This window comes from Prionailurus viverrinus, chromosome D4 (assembly GCF_022837055.1).
Source record: "Prionailurus viverrinus isolate Anna chromosome D4, UM_Priviv_1.0, whole genome shotgun sequence".
Taxonomy (NCBI): Eukaryota; Metazoa; Chordata; class Mammalia; order Carnivora; family Felidae; genus Prionailurus; species Prionailurus viverrinus.
Window position 1 is genome coordinate 43752176 of NC_062573.1, and position 15623 is coordinate 43767798.

The 15623-nt window shown below is 44.0% G+C and overlaps 1 protein-coding gene across 4 annotated transcripts in view; it reads left to right on the forward strand.

Moving 5' to 3' along the window:
• SLC24A2 (solute carrier family 24 member 2) overlaps window positions 1–15623 on the forward strand; it is a 245654-nt gene that overhangs the window by 198001 nt on the left and 32030 nt on the right. For all 4 annotated transcript variants that reach the window (XM_047831485.1, XM_047831486.1, XM_047831484.1 and 1 more), the window contains 2 exons: window positions 1954–2052; window positions 5859–5977. In XM_047831485.1, coding sequence (XP_047687441.1) covers window positions 1954–2052; window positions 5859–5977 — 218 coding nt within the window. The remainder of the gene's footprint in view (window positions 1–1953; window positions 2053–5858; window positions 5978–15623) is intronic.

Here is a 15623-nt window from a genome sequence, read left to right on the forward strand (position 1 = left end):
ATTCTCTCCTATAATGTTTCAGAACTTGCCTTTTCCATCTCCTGAACTTTTTAGCAAATGATGTGAGGACATCTTGGAATTGTATTCCACGAGAAGTACCACTCTTCAGGCTTAAGGCTGCAGAGTATGGACAGCCACGCTTCATTATTTGTCTCATCTCCAGATGAGACGAGGTTTGGCAGCCAGGACAGTGGCTCGCATCAACACTGCCTCGGCAACGTCCAGGCAATCACAGCCCCCTGCCTACCTCCTCCCTCCTTCCTCTTCTCATTTTCATTCCTTTCTCAGTCCCTTTTGCCTCCTCCTTCTCCTCGTCCCCAGGCTTTCTTTTCTTCCCCCTTTTCTTCTCAGAATTTCTCTCAGAAACTAAATAGAAACAGCCAAATTCAAAACACCTTTCAGCGTGGTGAACCTAACGCTCACCTTCAACATCCCTCAAGGATGGACGTCATGCCTATCACCTCCTCCTTTTTTCTCATTCTTTCTGAAGCCCAAGCCACATCCTAACCTACTTTGTTCTGCATAATGGTTCCTTTCCTATTTCCTTCAAGAGGGTGCGCTCTGGTGCACATTCATTGCCTACACTGAGGCACTCTCATCCTAGAGACTGCCTTTGCAGTAGCAAGGTGTCTAGGCCTATGACTGATGGAGCTTGGAAGCAGAAAGGGCTCCATCCTGTGTCACCTTCCCCATTGGCATCAGCTGATCCCACTCTAGTTTACGGCTTCTGTCACCACCACCCACCCCCCCCGTGACGCAAGTCACTACTTTGGTGACACCCCATGATTTCCATCCTTGAGGAAGGGAGGCTAAGTGGATGCCAACCTGCCATGGCCCATCCTAGGAAAAGAGACTCTCGAAGAGAAACATTTGGGTTTTGCTTGGGTTTGGTTCACTTTTTGGTCTGACTAGAGAAGCAAAATGAGATCTTCTGCAATACGCTGCTAGAGAATCCAGCCAACGCAAATGCCTACTGAGAAAATTGTAGAGGTTGTGGTGTATTGAAGGACTCGTCATATCTGAATCTAGGCAATAACCAGTCAGTTTAAAATGAGGCTCCTTTGTGCCTTGAATGTTCTCGGTGGGGGGGTGGGGGGGCGGGAATCAAGGACTAAAAGAGAATGTACTATGTTTCACTAATTTCTACATTTTTGCATGCTTTTTGTTTCCTGTGCTTGTTGCATGCATTTAACCATTAACCATGTCAATAATGGAGAAGAAATTAAGTGTTATTCTTGTGGTATAGTCTGTTTTAAATGACTGTTTTGAGAATTTTGAGTGTTTTTTCCAGCACCTTTCCCTAAGCATCCCATCACTGACAGACATTACTTGCTCTGCTCAGTTGATCATTCTTTGCCCTGAATCCCCAGATGAAATCCATTGCCTCCTTGATGCTTTAATCGCAGCTGACTCAGCTCATTCAGAAAGCTGGGATGCATGCTCCCAACTCATTTAGACTCTTCAATGTTAATTAAGATAGATGGTTGAACAACTCAAAGGACCCTTGGGCTTGGATTTCCATTGTCACAAGCCAATTCTGAGATGAACATTTAATTCCAGAGTAATGGTTGTGTCTCCAGAGCATCTCTGAGTCTTTGGAGTTGTTTTGGATCGCAGCAGGAGGGCAAGTTTTAGCGATGATTGGTGCCTTAATTTATTTTGTAAGCAATTGGAAGGGAGGGAAAGAGGTCCGAGTCAAACCTCCCAACTATGGTCTGGGAGCTTGAGATTCTCACACAGATTTGGGCTAAAGAATCCACAAAGGTAAGAAAGTACCCTTCCTGTAGGGCATAGGGCATTTGGGTTGAGCAGAAAGTTGTGGTCGCTGCTATCGTGCAGCATAACTGAGGAAGCCACATGTGTGTTGCACCAGTGCTTCGCCATTTTCCACAAGCCCCTCTCTTTGTCTTCCTCCTCACTGTGTCTCCTTTCCACTGCTCTCTCTTGCTTCAGGGAGGTTCAGAGAAAAGGCTTCTATTCTCCACAAGATCGCCAAGAAGAAATGCCAGGTGGATGAGAACGAGAGGCAGAACGGGGCTGCCAATCACGTGGGTGAGTGCAGAGAAACTTCATCCCATGCCTTTTCTGGAGTGCATGGGGGGGAGCAGAGATGGAGGACCCAGCATGGGCACCCTTGACTTAGTGCAGATGTGCAGCCCTGCAGCTCAGCCCATTCCTGGGTGTCAGGAAGAGCCCATTTCCCATGCGGGGTACAGGACATGAACGGATGCACTGTGTCACCTGCATGAGGGGACTCCAAAAAGAGTAAATGATTCTATGAGGAACCAAAGTAAAATCAGCTTCTATCCAGGCATTTCCCTTGAAGAGTAGAAAATCACTTCATTTCAGGAACTCCACATAAAGAGGATACACACACACACACACACACACACACACACACATACACACAGACACACACACACACACCTGTCATTTAATGTTTAACAAAAGGTGAAATTCTCCTTTCTGAAATTCTTGCCTGGTAACCAGATACTTATACTGTAGACTTATGATCTTACCTACCCCACACCCGCTAAGTTACCAGATGGTTCACTTGGTCACCCGTAAACTGAGTGACAGGGTCCCTATGAGACAGTCCCACCTCTCCTTTCTTAAGAATTCGGCAATACTTGGGGCGCCTGGGTGGCACAGTCGGTTAAGCGTCCGACTTCAGCCAGGTCACGATCTCGCGGTCGGCGAGTTCGAGCCCCGCGTCGGGCTCTGGGCTGATGGCTCGGAGCCTGGAGCCTGTTTCCGATTCTGTGTCTCCCTCTCTCTCTGCCCCTCCCCCGTTCATGCTCTGTCTCAAAAATAAATAAATGTTAAAAAAAAAAAAAAATTTTAAAAAAAGAATTCGGCAATACTAGCCCAGGTCTTTTTTGGCTGACTTTTTTCTGAGCACCTGTGTGACCAGATCGTGACACTCAGACATCTTATTTTAACTTGGAACATGATGTTCCTCCTCTCCTGTCTGCAACTGTAATATAACTCACTAATTCCAAATTCAAACTAAATTTAACCTAATCTGTATCTATGCTACAAACGATGCTATTGCCCAAGAAACTACAGTTATCTGCCGGCAAAATTCAGCAGTGTTGCACTCAAAATATATAACATTCCTTAGAAGAGTTTCTGCCTCCCCTGTTATCCTGACTTCTAGCTCCGGGAAAATCTTTGGCCAAGAAACAGTTAAGATTCCATTGGGTATGAAAAGATAAACTTGGGGACGCCTGGGTGGCTCAGTCAGTTAAGTGTCTGACTTCAGCTCAGGTCACGATCTCACAGTCCGTGGGTTTAAACCCTGTATCAGGCTCCGTGCTGATAGCTCATAGCCTGGAGCCTGCTTCAGATTCTGTGTCTCCCTCTCTCTCTGTCCCTCCCCTGCTCATGCTCGCGCTCTCTCTCTCTCTCTCTCTCTCTCAAAAATAAATTAAAAAACATTAAAAAGAAAAGATAAACTTGAAGGGAATAAGCTGAGTTGTTAAATGTCATGTGCAGGAGGTTTTCTCCTTACCTGTTCATGTCTGTTCTCAGACATCTTACTTCCTCTTTGGGACCTGATAATCCCATGTTAGCCGCGGTCAGGTTTGGCCATTGCAGGCTGGTCTTAAAGTCGTCTCACTTCAACCAATAGATACCCCAAAGCCCAGTTTCAGTATTTCCTGAGGTTTTAGTATTTGGTATTTTTAATAACTGGACCAAGCATATTGGGATTAACCAGCAGGGTCACACACAGCAGAACATCACATACACAACACTGTCACTATTAAAAACATGGAAAGTTGAAATAAATTTGAGTGTCTGTGGCTTTCCATGTTTAAATATATCTGTGCCTCTGGGGGCATCTGGGTGGCTCAGGTGGTTAAGCGTGTGACTCTTGGTTCTGGCTCAGGTCACGATCTCCTGGTTCGTGAGTTCGAGCCCCGCGTTGGGCTCCATGCTGACAGTGACGAGCCTGCTTGGAATTCTCTCTCTCCCTCTCCCTCTCCCCCCATCCCCTGCTCGCTCTCTCTGTCTCTCCCCACAAGCAAATAAATAAACTTAATTAAAAACGATTTATGCCTCTGTGTTCCGCAACTGAGTACGTGCATAGACAAATACTTCCCCGTGATTTCCGAAATTTGGCCACTTCAAAGTCAATAGTTTTTATGTGACGACAAAAATATCTTCCAGAGGAAGTTACTAGGGGGGAAAAAAACATTCTGACACTCTGTGAGCAGTCTGGTGCTGCTTGGATCTGATGCTGATGAGCATTACGATATTCCTGGCGACCCTGACATTGAACCACACAGCCTCATTGTCTCCTGAAATCCGAGAATTACCCAGCGGGGCCTAAACACCTTTATACTTCCCTCCCACTGAAGTCATTGGCAGACCTTGGTAGCGCCTGATGACAGATCACCTGAGGTGCTCCTCCGAGCCCCCAAAAAATAAATCTTGTAGCACAAGGCAGTTACTGTGATAACGATCAGATGGTTTACCCGTCTCTGTTCCAGCACTGTGCTAAGTGCTTTTTATGCATTTTTTAATTTAATTTTTATAGGCGTGTCCTTTCATTGCATTGTTGTCAGTAGTCGCAGTGTTAGTACATCACTCCGGTTTCACAGACGAGGAAGCTAAATCGCAGAGAAGTTAAATTACTCGTGAAGGGTCCCATAGCATGAGCAGCAGAGCCAGAGTATGAACCTGGGCCGGCCTGTGATGTCCAGCGTCCCAGAGTCCAGTGACCCCGAAGTCACTTCTCAACTCCCAGAGGAAATCTGGAATCTGTGCTTTGTGACCTGCGGCTTCATGGTAGCGAGACGTTACCTCTCGCTTAGGAATGACCGACTTTGGCCTCTGTGTCTTGTTCAGCTTCCTCTTGCCTTGCTTGCGATAGGATGCCCGGGTGGGGAACGTGCTGAGTCGCATTCTGCAGGCTTTTTGAGAAGGCCAGGCTCTTGACCCTACCCCCACCACCTAGACTTCAGCAGAGCTGTGCGCTCCCAGAGCCTAGAGAATTAGAGCCAGAAGCAGTGGGCCTTAAGGTCAACCTGTGGAACCCCCTCGTGTTTTTTTTTTTATTTAAAAAATTTTTTTTAATTTTTTTTAGTGTTTATTTATTTTTGAGAGAGAGAGAGAGAGTCAGAGCATGAGCAGGAGAGGGGCAGACAAAGAGGGAGACACAGAATCAGAAGCAGGCTCCAGGCTCTGAGCCGTCAGCATAGAGCCCGATGCAGGGCTTGAACCCACAAACCATGAGATCGTGACCTGAGCCGAAGTCAGACACTTAACCAGCTGAGCCACCCAGGCACCCCTGAACTCCCTCATTTTACAGCTAAGGTTCCTGAAACCTGGTGGAAGGGGGAGACTTGCCTAAAATGGCAGCCCGATAGTGGTGGAACAGAGCCTAGGACCCCAAGTCTCCTGGGGCCCTAGCCAATAAATACCCCTTCCAGAATGTAATCCAAAAGAAAAGAGCCTGTTGTTAAAAGTATATAGGAGGGGTGTGGTCTTGGGTATAAATAGTAGTATGTAGACTGAGCATGATTTTGGTGAAAAAATGTCTGTGTTCATGTTCTTGAATGGCTACTTGGTGAATTTGCCTAGTCTAGAGAATGCACACCATGGGAACTGAAAGGGCACTCAAGATGTCAGGCCAGAGTAAGAGAGCCAGAGAGCTATTAAAGAGAGGAAGAACACTGATTTGCTAAAAGATGTTGGGGAGAATGGGAAAAATCCTCTGTCATTTGGCACAACCCTAACCCCAGGCCTCACCACCCCTCTGGCCCGACACTTTAGGATGTTCTTTCCCATGTGGCTCTTACCCCCCATTGACTCCATTTGCTTTCTTTGTGTGTGTCTGAATTATATCACAGAAAAAATCGAGCTCCCAAACAGCACCAGCACAGAGGTTGAAATGACACCAACCAGTGATGCTTCAGAACCTGTGCAAAATGGAAATCTCTCCCACACCATGGAAGCCGCAGAAGCCCAGGTATGGCTTTTTTCCATTGGTCTTCTGGGCCACTGCTCCTGCTGCTGCCTTAATGTAGACGCACAGGCCCCACGCTCTCCTCGGAGGCCCAAGCTCCTGACAGGGCGGATATCAGATAGAATCATTTCTGTTTGTGTGTATTTCTCAGTACCAGCAAAGGGCCCCACCTGTGTCAAGCTCTTGGTTATTGAATGAATACATATGTTATCTAAGCCACTGTTTCTCAGAGAGTGGCGGCCTCATACATTTAATCTCCTGGAGGTAAAAATGCAGATCCCTGGGCCACACTCCTGACCTGATGAAACAGAAATTGGGGAAACGGCACCCAGGTATCAGCATTTTTAACTCACTTTCCAGGTGATTCTTAATAAATGATAAGGTCTGATGGCTGTTGCAGTCTAATCCTTTCTCTGTGTCTTTAAGATCAAGGTTCAGTAACAGGGAAACTACAGCCATCATGCCTCAGTTAACCCTCTTTGACCTTCCCTGTCTTTGCAATGGAAATTAACCAATACTCTGGCCCATTCCACCGCAGATTTACATATGATACGGCCTTTCAGCGTCACAGCTGAAGGTATAGGCCTTTACCGTCTTCATTTCACACTTGAGGAAGCTAAGGCTTGACAAGATGAACTGGTTAATCAGTGTTACCTAGCTAATAGGTGGGTAGCTGAGCTGAGATTCAATCTCAGGACCGTCTAAATACAGCATCTGCACAAATTCCACCCCGTGGCACTGCTTCTGGACCCCCAGTGATTCACAAAAGTAAACAGAACCACCCAGAAGTAAATGATGCTTACCAGATTTCTGGCTCTCATCCTCATCAAGTGAATCAGAAATTCTAAGGCAGAGAGCCCCAGCTCGCATTTTAATCAGGCACCCTAGATCAGCGGTTCACAAACTCAGATGTGTTTACAAAGCTCCTGGGGGATCATATTAAAATGCAGCTTGTGATTTGTCAGGTCTGGAGTGGTCCCGGAGTCTGCAATTCTAACGAGTCCCTTGGTGATTCTGCTGCTGCTGGTGCAAGGGCCACACTTTGAATAGCACTGCTCTAAAGTTTGTGACCTACTTCTCTAGATAGAATTTTCGCAATGAGCTGAAAAGTTACACAGTGCCCACAAATAGAAGCCAGACTACAACAAATCTATTTCAGCATTCTCTCCTCCTTTATACCAGGATACACTCTGTAATGGAGCCTGTTCCTGGGGTGGGGTGGGGGGGGTGGGGGGGCTAATTTTGCCTGTTGCCCTTATTCCTTAAAAGAATATGCAAGAAAAGTCTCTTCACTTAATGGAAACGGTAAAGATGTTGGGCACCATTTCATGTACCTATTGGTCATTTGTATGTGTTCTTTAGAAAAATATCTAATTCAGGTCCTTTGCCCATGTTTTAATCAGGTTTTTTTTTTTTTTTTTTTGCTATTGAGTTGTAGAGGTTCTAATATCCAAAATATATCATTAGCCCCTTATCAGATATAGGGCTTGCAAATATTTTCTCTCATTCCATACTTTGCCTTTCATTTTGTCGATGACTTCCTTTGTTGCGCTTTTCACAAGATATACATATATCAAGTGACCACGTGATACACCTTAAATAGATACCATTTTTTTCTGTCGGTTACACTTCAGTAAAGCTGGAAAAGAAGTAACTAAAGAAATGATAAAGAAATGGAGCTCCTTTTTCCCTGTCTCGTCCGCCTTCTAGGCTCTCGCCCTTCTGTCCAGAGCCCTGTGGTCCCTCTGCATTAGCTCAAGGGTAAGCTAGCGCAGCAGCTTACGTCCACATGGATCAGCAGCGTGCGGCAGTGGGAGGCAGGCCCCAAGGACATCTGGCTGCCCTTGGGGATGGCACGGTCACAGGTGTGCCGAGGGCAGCGTAGCCATCGTGCCTCTCCATCTGGCTGGCAGAGGGACATCTGTGACCCCCACGAGGAAGCACCTTGCTATAGGGGAGAGAGAGAGAGCCCCACCTGACCCCTGTCTGAGCAGAGCTGTGCCCCCAGGTGTCACGCAGGGAAACAGGACAGATTTGTGTACCACCTCAAGGGCAAGCAGACCTCCAAAGGGCCACCCCACCAGCTGGCTGCAGGGTAGCGGATTCACCAGGAGCGTGTTACCTCATCCACAAGTTACAGATAATAATGGTGCCAGCCTCGCTTGGGTTATTAGGAGAGTTACATAAGATAATGTATGTAAAGCGCTTAGCACAGAGCTAAATGCTGCTCTTTATGTTGTTACGTGCCCGTACTTACCACATAAATCCCATCCAAGGTGTTCCTTCCCTGAAGGAACTCATTTAGGTAAAATGAAAATGTAATACATATGAATAGATATAGATGAACACACACATACACATAAACGTATGTAGACACACACACACATATATAATGTTTGGGGGCATTTAGGATATAATAAATAAGTGAACATTTGTGGTAAGTAATTATAGCCCGGGGTGATCACGGAGCTCTGTACCGAGGGCTCTGGGAACCTGCCGGAGGAAGAAGGTGACACTAACAAGGGAAAGTGTAAAAGCTTCATGGAGGAGGTAACATTTGACTGTATTGATGGGTGCATGGAAGTTTGTTGCTCAGAGAAGGAGATGATAACAAGTGCAAAGGTGTAAAATCTGAAGAGGGAAGCTCATGTTTAGTGATTGGTGAGAAAGCCGGTGGACCCGGGAACTGAAGTACAAGGTGAGGAGTGAGGAGAGGTCCACTAGGAAAGGTAAATTGGGCAGAAACTCTTCAGCTGTTCAATCAGAAAATTTTCAGGTATCACCTCATATGTATCAGGCACTGTGCTGGGTACCGGGGATGCCCACACCAGAGAATTTACAAATACAAACCAAGACATACTTATAGATGACCATAAGGGCCATGAAAAAAAATAAAACATGGTGACGTGACGGAGGACTAGTAGAGGTTCCCTGTAGGTTGGGAGACAAGGGAGGACCTCACTAAGGAAGTAGCATTTGAACTGAGGCTGAACTCCAAGGAGGCAGCCAAGGAATCAGCACCCATGGGTGCTGGTGTGGCTGGTGAGTGGGAAGCAGAGGGAGCAGAAGAGGGTGGTGGTGATGAGGTTGGACAGGAGAGCCAGGCAGAGCTGGCTTACCTTGTAGACCATGGTAAGGAAGTCGACTTCCTTCTAGGGCAGCAACACACCATTGGAGGTTCCCAGATGTGATCTGCACTTCTAAGAAATCCCTGCGGCTGCACTGCTGTGAGAAGAGTAGATTTGGGGCAAGAGGGTCATATGTCAATAGTGGAGTAAAGGGGTCGCTGCAGGAGTTGAGGCTCAGAGCTGATGGCGGCACGGACCAGTGCAGTAGACATGAAGGTGTGGAGAAATACATGGATTGTGAAGGGTATCGTAGGCACCGCCAAGCACCCTAGACTTTACCCTGTCGGGAGTGGGGAGCAACAGAGGGTTTAAAGGAAGCACTGCCGGTGTCAGATTTGTATGATAGGACAGTGCTCTCAGGGTGGTCGGGAAGTGGCCAGAGTGAGGGAAGATTGGATAGAGGGCAGCAAGGTAAGAGTCTGTTGGTTCAAGGATCAGCAAACTATGGTCCGTGGCCGAATCCGGCCTGCAGCCTTTTTTAATTCAACCCATGAGATAAGAATGCTTTTGCATTTTTAAAGGTTTTTTTTTGAAAAAGCACTAGCAGCATATGTGACAGAGACCATATGGACCACAGAGCCTAAAATATTTACTATCTGGCCCTTTACAGGAAAAGTTTGCCCCCCCCCCCAGACCATCTGCAGTCTTTCAAAAAAAAAAAAAAAAAGAAAGAAAGAAAGAGAATGAGGAAGCCCTTCATGTATTGATACGGAATGATCTTCAATATATGTTCAATGAAAAAGGCATAATGCCAAATCGTATCCAGTAAAGTATATTTGTATGAGGGGGGAACAAAAGGATGGAAGTAACATAAGTTTTTTCTCGGGACACTGTTGAAAAAACTGGTCATGCTGACTACCTCTTAACCAGGGCCTGGGGGCGGGGGGTGGGAGGGAGGATGAGGAGCCAGCGTGGCAGAGTCTTTTCAGTATGCAGCTTTCTGAAGCTTTTAAATTTTGAATCAGTTAACTGTATTCCCTATTCCAAAAAAAAAAAAAAGCAACAATAATAAAAATAATAATGGGTTCAATTAAAACAGAATCGGTTTAATGGTTTGAGATGAGAGACCATGGAGACAGATCACATGAATTCAAATCCCTGATCTGCCTCTTACGTGCTCTGTGACATTAGCCAAGTTACTTAACCTCTCTGTTCTCCATTTTCCTTCTCTGTGAAGGAAGGATCATAATCCTATTTCATAGCATTGTTGTGAGAATAGAATGCTCTTAGAACAGTTCTTGGCCCATAGAAAACACTGCCTGGGTGTTTGCCATTATTAGCAGTACTCAGTATAACTCAAAAACTGGTATTACGTAGCCCAGGTGACAAGGCCTTAGACCAGGTGTTGGCTGTGGCGTGGATGGCAGGGGCTGGATTTGAGAGCCGTGTCTGTCGTGGAATTGAGAAGAACTGGTCACAGAGAGTGAACAAGAGAGGAAGGTGTAGATGATCCTGAGACTGCCAGGCTGGGAACTCTGGGTAAATGGGATAAATTAAGGCCACGACTCCAAAAGCAGAATGAAGGTGGGAAAACGGCTCAGGTCCCCCCAAAGCACAGCTTCACAGAAGCGAGTCGGTGCCTTTATTATGTCAGTTTCCTCTCTCTCCCAGTTGTATTTTTACCAAGCTACGTGAAGAATGAGGTGTGCATCCTGACTTTATTAATGGAAATTATGAGCCCCATGCATCATGTGCTCATTGTGGTATTCTCCGGAGAGGTTAGCCTGTCTCGTGTAATTAACCTGCTGTTTAAAAATCCCTATTTACAAGTGAACTAATTTTACACTGACACCTCACTTCTGAGAGCTGTCTTCAGTGCAGACGTTACACTGGCAATGAAGAACATTTTAAAACCGTCTCTTTCACAGAGGAAGCCCCTCTGCGGGAGGTGTTTTGCTTCCTTCGTACATTCTCTGGAACCCAGAAGTCATTTGACTTTTAAACGGCTTTTAGCGCTAATTATCTTCTCCCAGTGACTGCTGACACAGAACTGGTTTGAGCTGCCACGGGGAATTGACCAAGCTTCCAAATTTTCGGTGTTGGGAACGTATCCAGGCTTGAAAGACAATTCAAAGAAACAGTCTGTCCCGCCCAGAACCCGGCATTTTCTGACATTTTAATTTTGCCAACCTAGACGTGGCATAGGGTAGGCTTGCTGCATGAAACTGCCCTCCTTGCTGCGTCATGCTCCTCAAGGTGTGACACAGCAGACCCTTTAAATGTACACCCACAGGGAAGGGGGACTTGGGGGGATGGCTTGCCAACTTCTTAGATTCCGAAATCTAAAACTCTAACTTTTTTGTATTGGGTCCGACGTGCTCAGGTATCGTGAGATGGTTTTTTACATGTTGCAGCTCTCATTTCGTTTTGCCTCTAAGATTTCTCTCTGTCCTTAAGAAAGTCAAAACTGTCCTTGCTTTGGTTAAAAAGTTGTGCAGAAGATGCACCAGTGGGCAAACAGTTTTATAGAGGAAAATCACATTCTTGGAAAAAGAAGATGTAGACAGATAAAAAGACAGAGAATGTGGAAAATGCATGCTTCTCTTCTTACTTGCTTTCTGGAAACTTAAATATCCCCTTACTGTGTTCAGCCCTTCCTTTCTCCTTTCGGGAACTCAGCCCTGATTTATTTCTCCCCAGTCTAGCATTGGCCTTTACCTAAACTCGGGAGAGTTTTCAAGGTCTGCTTTCATAAAGCCTCACAGTGCTGATAAAAATGTTTCCGTATTGTGTGACTAAGTAAAGAATGAGGAGGGAAGGATGATGAGACTGACTGGGACTTTAGATTTCTCTTAAAAAAATAAGAGAAAATGGCATAAAAATATCTCCTCTCCACCAAATTTGGATCTTTGAGGGTGGTAAAACAAAACAAAACAAAAAAAACCAAAAAACACAGGCATCGTTATGAAGGCGCAGTTTGTTACATGTTGTTTTTGTTGTTCTATGATGTTGGAGCTCCTTTGGGAGACTTCATGATAAATTTTGGTCAAAAAATGTTAGCTCTGATAGGGATTTCCAAGATTATTCAAGCAGATGGTACCTAGAATCCCCATGATGTCTTCCTAAAATATTACCCTTGGTTAGCAAACGTTTATGTTCTCAGCAGTAGTGAGGTTTAACGGAGGGTTTGTGAACCTCGAACCTTCCCGTTATTCAGAGAGCAAGTATCTTTTCTCGGTTACTAAGGTGTAACGGCAGGTTCGCCACTTTGAAAATTTTAGACTAGAATTTCCCCCTATATTGATGAGATAATTCAACCTCTTGGGACACGGCGAAACATAATAAGAGGATTCTGGCCCTCGAGAAATGGAGGCTTTTGGGTCACCTGCGTGGCTCAGTTAAGAGTCCAACTTCGACTCAGGTCATGATCTCGTGGTTTGTGAATTCGAGCCCCGCGTCGGGCTCAGAGCCTAGAGCCTGCTTCCGATTCTTTGTGTCCCTTCCTCTCTGCCTCTCCCCTGCTTGTGTTCTCTCTCTCTCTCTCTCTCTCAAAAATAAACATTAAAAAATAATAAAATAACAAAATAATAAATGGAGGCTTTGGTGGAAAGTGGGTATGTGTCTCTGTGCCCGATGCCACCAGAGCATGAGACAGTGCCAGGGGGAGATGCCAAGGCCCAAAAGTGAGAGAAAAAGAACATCCAAAGCTTCTCCACCTAACTGAACTTTTCAAGGCCCAAACCATGTTAGAACTATGATTGACTTAGAAAAGAAACTCATTAGTATCAGAGAAAACCCAATGCAAACTATTTTTTGAAAAAGTAAAAGTTAGGGGCCCCCAGGGGGCTCAGTGGGTTGAGCGTCCAACTCTTGATTTGGGCTCCAATCATGCTCCCAGGGTCATGGAATCGAGCGCCCCATCAGGCTCTACGTGCCTGCTTAAGATTCTCTCTCTCTCTGCTTCTGCCCCTTCTCCTCCACTCACACTCACTCTCTCTCTAAAAGATAAAATAAATCATAATAAAGAATTTAATAACAATAAAATAAAATAATTTAAAAATAAAGTAAAAATTATAGTGTCTTAGCTAACAGGCCTCACAGGAGCTCGTACCGTTTCTGCAAATGATAACATTTTTTTTTCCATCTATACATATATTTTCCTAAGGAAAAGTTGAGGTCCAGTTTGTATATCTGATGACCTGAGCAATATTTACCGATAGCTTAAGATGCACTCAAAGGCCTTTCAAACACATTTTAAAATGAAATAAAGATCAGACTCTAGTTTCTGACTAAATTTGAATATTGACAAAGAATTATATATTCACTGAGAATCTTACTGTTAATAAAACCATTTGTCATTGTGCTTTCTGAAGGAGTTTGAAGAATGTCTATTAATCATTCACATAAAACACATTAAGGGCTGACTATTAATAAAAAGGAAAAAACTCTATTACCTCCCTGGAAAAAAATACTGACATTAATATTACTGTTCCTAGGAGTAGTTCTAATCCATTTGATAATAAAATGATGAGAAGGATTTTTGAATTATTTTTTATGATTCTCTAGTAGCTTTTATGTTGACAAATCTTTTATGATTTGTATTGGCAAGATTTATGAAGCCCATGCAAACTATACAAAAAAAAAAACGATTTACAACAGCAATACAGAAAGAAATCCATCTTGTCTGTAAGTTGCACCTCAGAATTATTTGAGCAAAATGCAAAGCAAAGAAAAGCAATTGCATTTCGCCGGACTCTTCAGATGCTATTTTACATTGCAATAAAATGGTCTCTTGGCTTTCGGAAAACTTAGGTCTGGACAGCTTCATCACTCACAGCAAGAGACTTTGAATCCTTGATTTCAATTCAAAGTCACGTAGATTACGTTTTTTTCAGGTTGCCATTGCTGGGTAAAACCTTATCTTGTTTATAATATGCTAAATTTTTGATGCTTGGATTGTTGGGGTTTTTTAATTTTTCCATTTTATGTAAAACAAACTATATGATGGTATTAGAAGGGGAATGAATTATTTCCTACCACTGGGTGGGCAGAGATTTATCACTTTTTAAAAATTTGTTTGCTACTTAAATGTTAGCTGTTGGTTCAGGGTGTCCACACAGAAGGCAACACAAATGTCTCAGATGGTGCATCCTTCCAAAAAGAGCTGCTTTGGACTTACCTCATTTTGACTTATCTCTTAGAAGATAGTGATAGAAACATAGAAGATAAAAAACAGATTATATATATATATATTACAAAGACATTGAGAAACTAAGAGAACAAAAGTAAAGAAATTATTTTAAAGACTCAAAGAATGAGTGAAAAAAAGTAATTTCAAAATAAATTACAGCAGGTGAGCACAATGATTTATTTCAAAGCCAAAAAAAAACCTATTCAAAAATGAGATATTTTGAAAAGATAAATATTCATACGGTCAGTGTATTTAAGTCTGCTTGGGCTACCATAACAAACTATCAGAGACTGGGTGGCTTAAAGCATAGAAATTTATTTTCTCGCAGTTCTGGAGGCTCTCAGTCTAAGATCAAGGTTCTGGCCAGCTCACTTTCTGGCGAGGGCTCTCTTCCTGGCTGCCTCCTCCCTACGTCCTCATATGGCCTTTCTTTGTACACATTAGGTGGGACAGGGGGACCCTCTGATGTCTCTTCCTACAAGGACATTAATTCTGTTAGATCAGGGGCCCACTCTTTCAACCTCACGTAGCCATAAGTATTTCCTTCAAGATCCTATCTCCAAATACTGCAACACTGGGGGTTAGGGCTTCAACATAGGAATTTTGAAGGGACACAAACATTCTGTCCATTATTAACAGTCAGTAAGGACTCATCTTCGAGTTGAGTAAATAAGTTTTTTCCAAATGTAGCTCTCTGGTTTTCCATCACTGGGATCTAACAGTTTTTTTTTTTCTTCCAGACTCTCCTGTTTTCATTCCCTTTTCAAAGAGAAAATCTAGCAAATGGCAAGTGAGGTCTTCTTTAGCCATAGAGCCCTTAGCAGACCCATCCCAGAACTCTGAGTTTGTTTTCAAGATGACTCACAACACACCTTACTTGGCAAAGCCTGAGCTATGGCTCTGGTATCCCCCAAATTTATTTTTTCTTGTGTCGCCTAGAGATTTTGAGTACAGATTTCTGGGTCTATGAAACCAAAATGATCCATAACCCAGTAGTAAATATTTTTATAGGTCGATCTTTTTAATATGCCTATTTCAAGCATGATGTTCTGTTTCTGTAATAGATACAATGAAGGCCCCTGGTATGCTGACGCACTAATTGACCAATGAATTTAGGGGAAAATGGAGATGAGAATCCCTTACTGTCCCTGAGCCAGCTGGTATTTATGGGTGGGAGTTTATAATAAATTTCTATTTCTATTTCGCCTACCTAGGCTATGGCATTTTGTTATGGCAGCCAAGGCAGACTAATACACTAACTATAGGGGAGGATTTATCTTTTTTAAATATATCTTTTTTTTTTTAATTTTTTTTTTCAACGTTTATTTATTTTTGGGACAGAGAGAGACAGAGCATGAACGGGGGAGGGGCAGAGAGAGAGGGAGACACA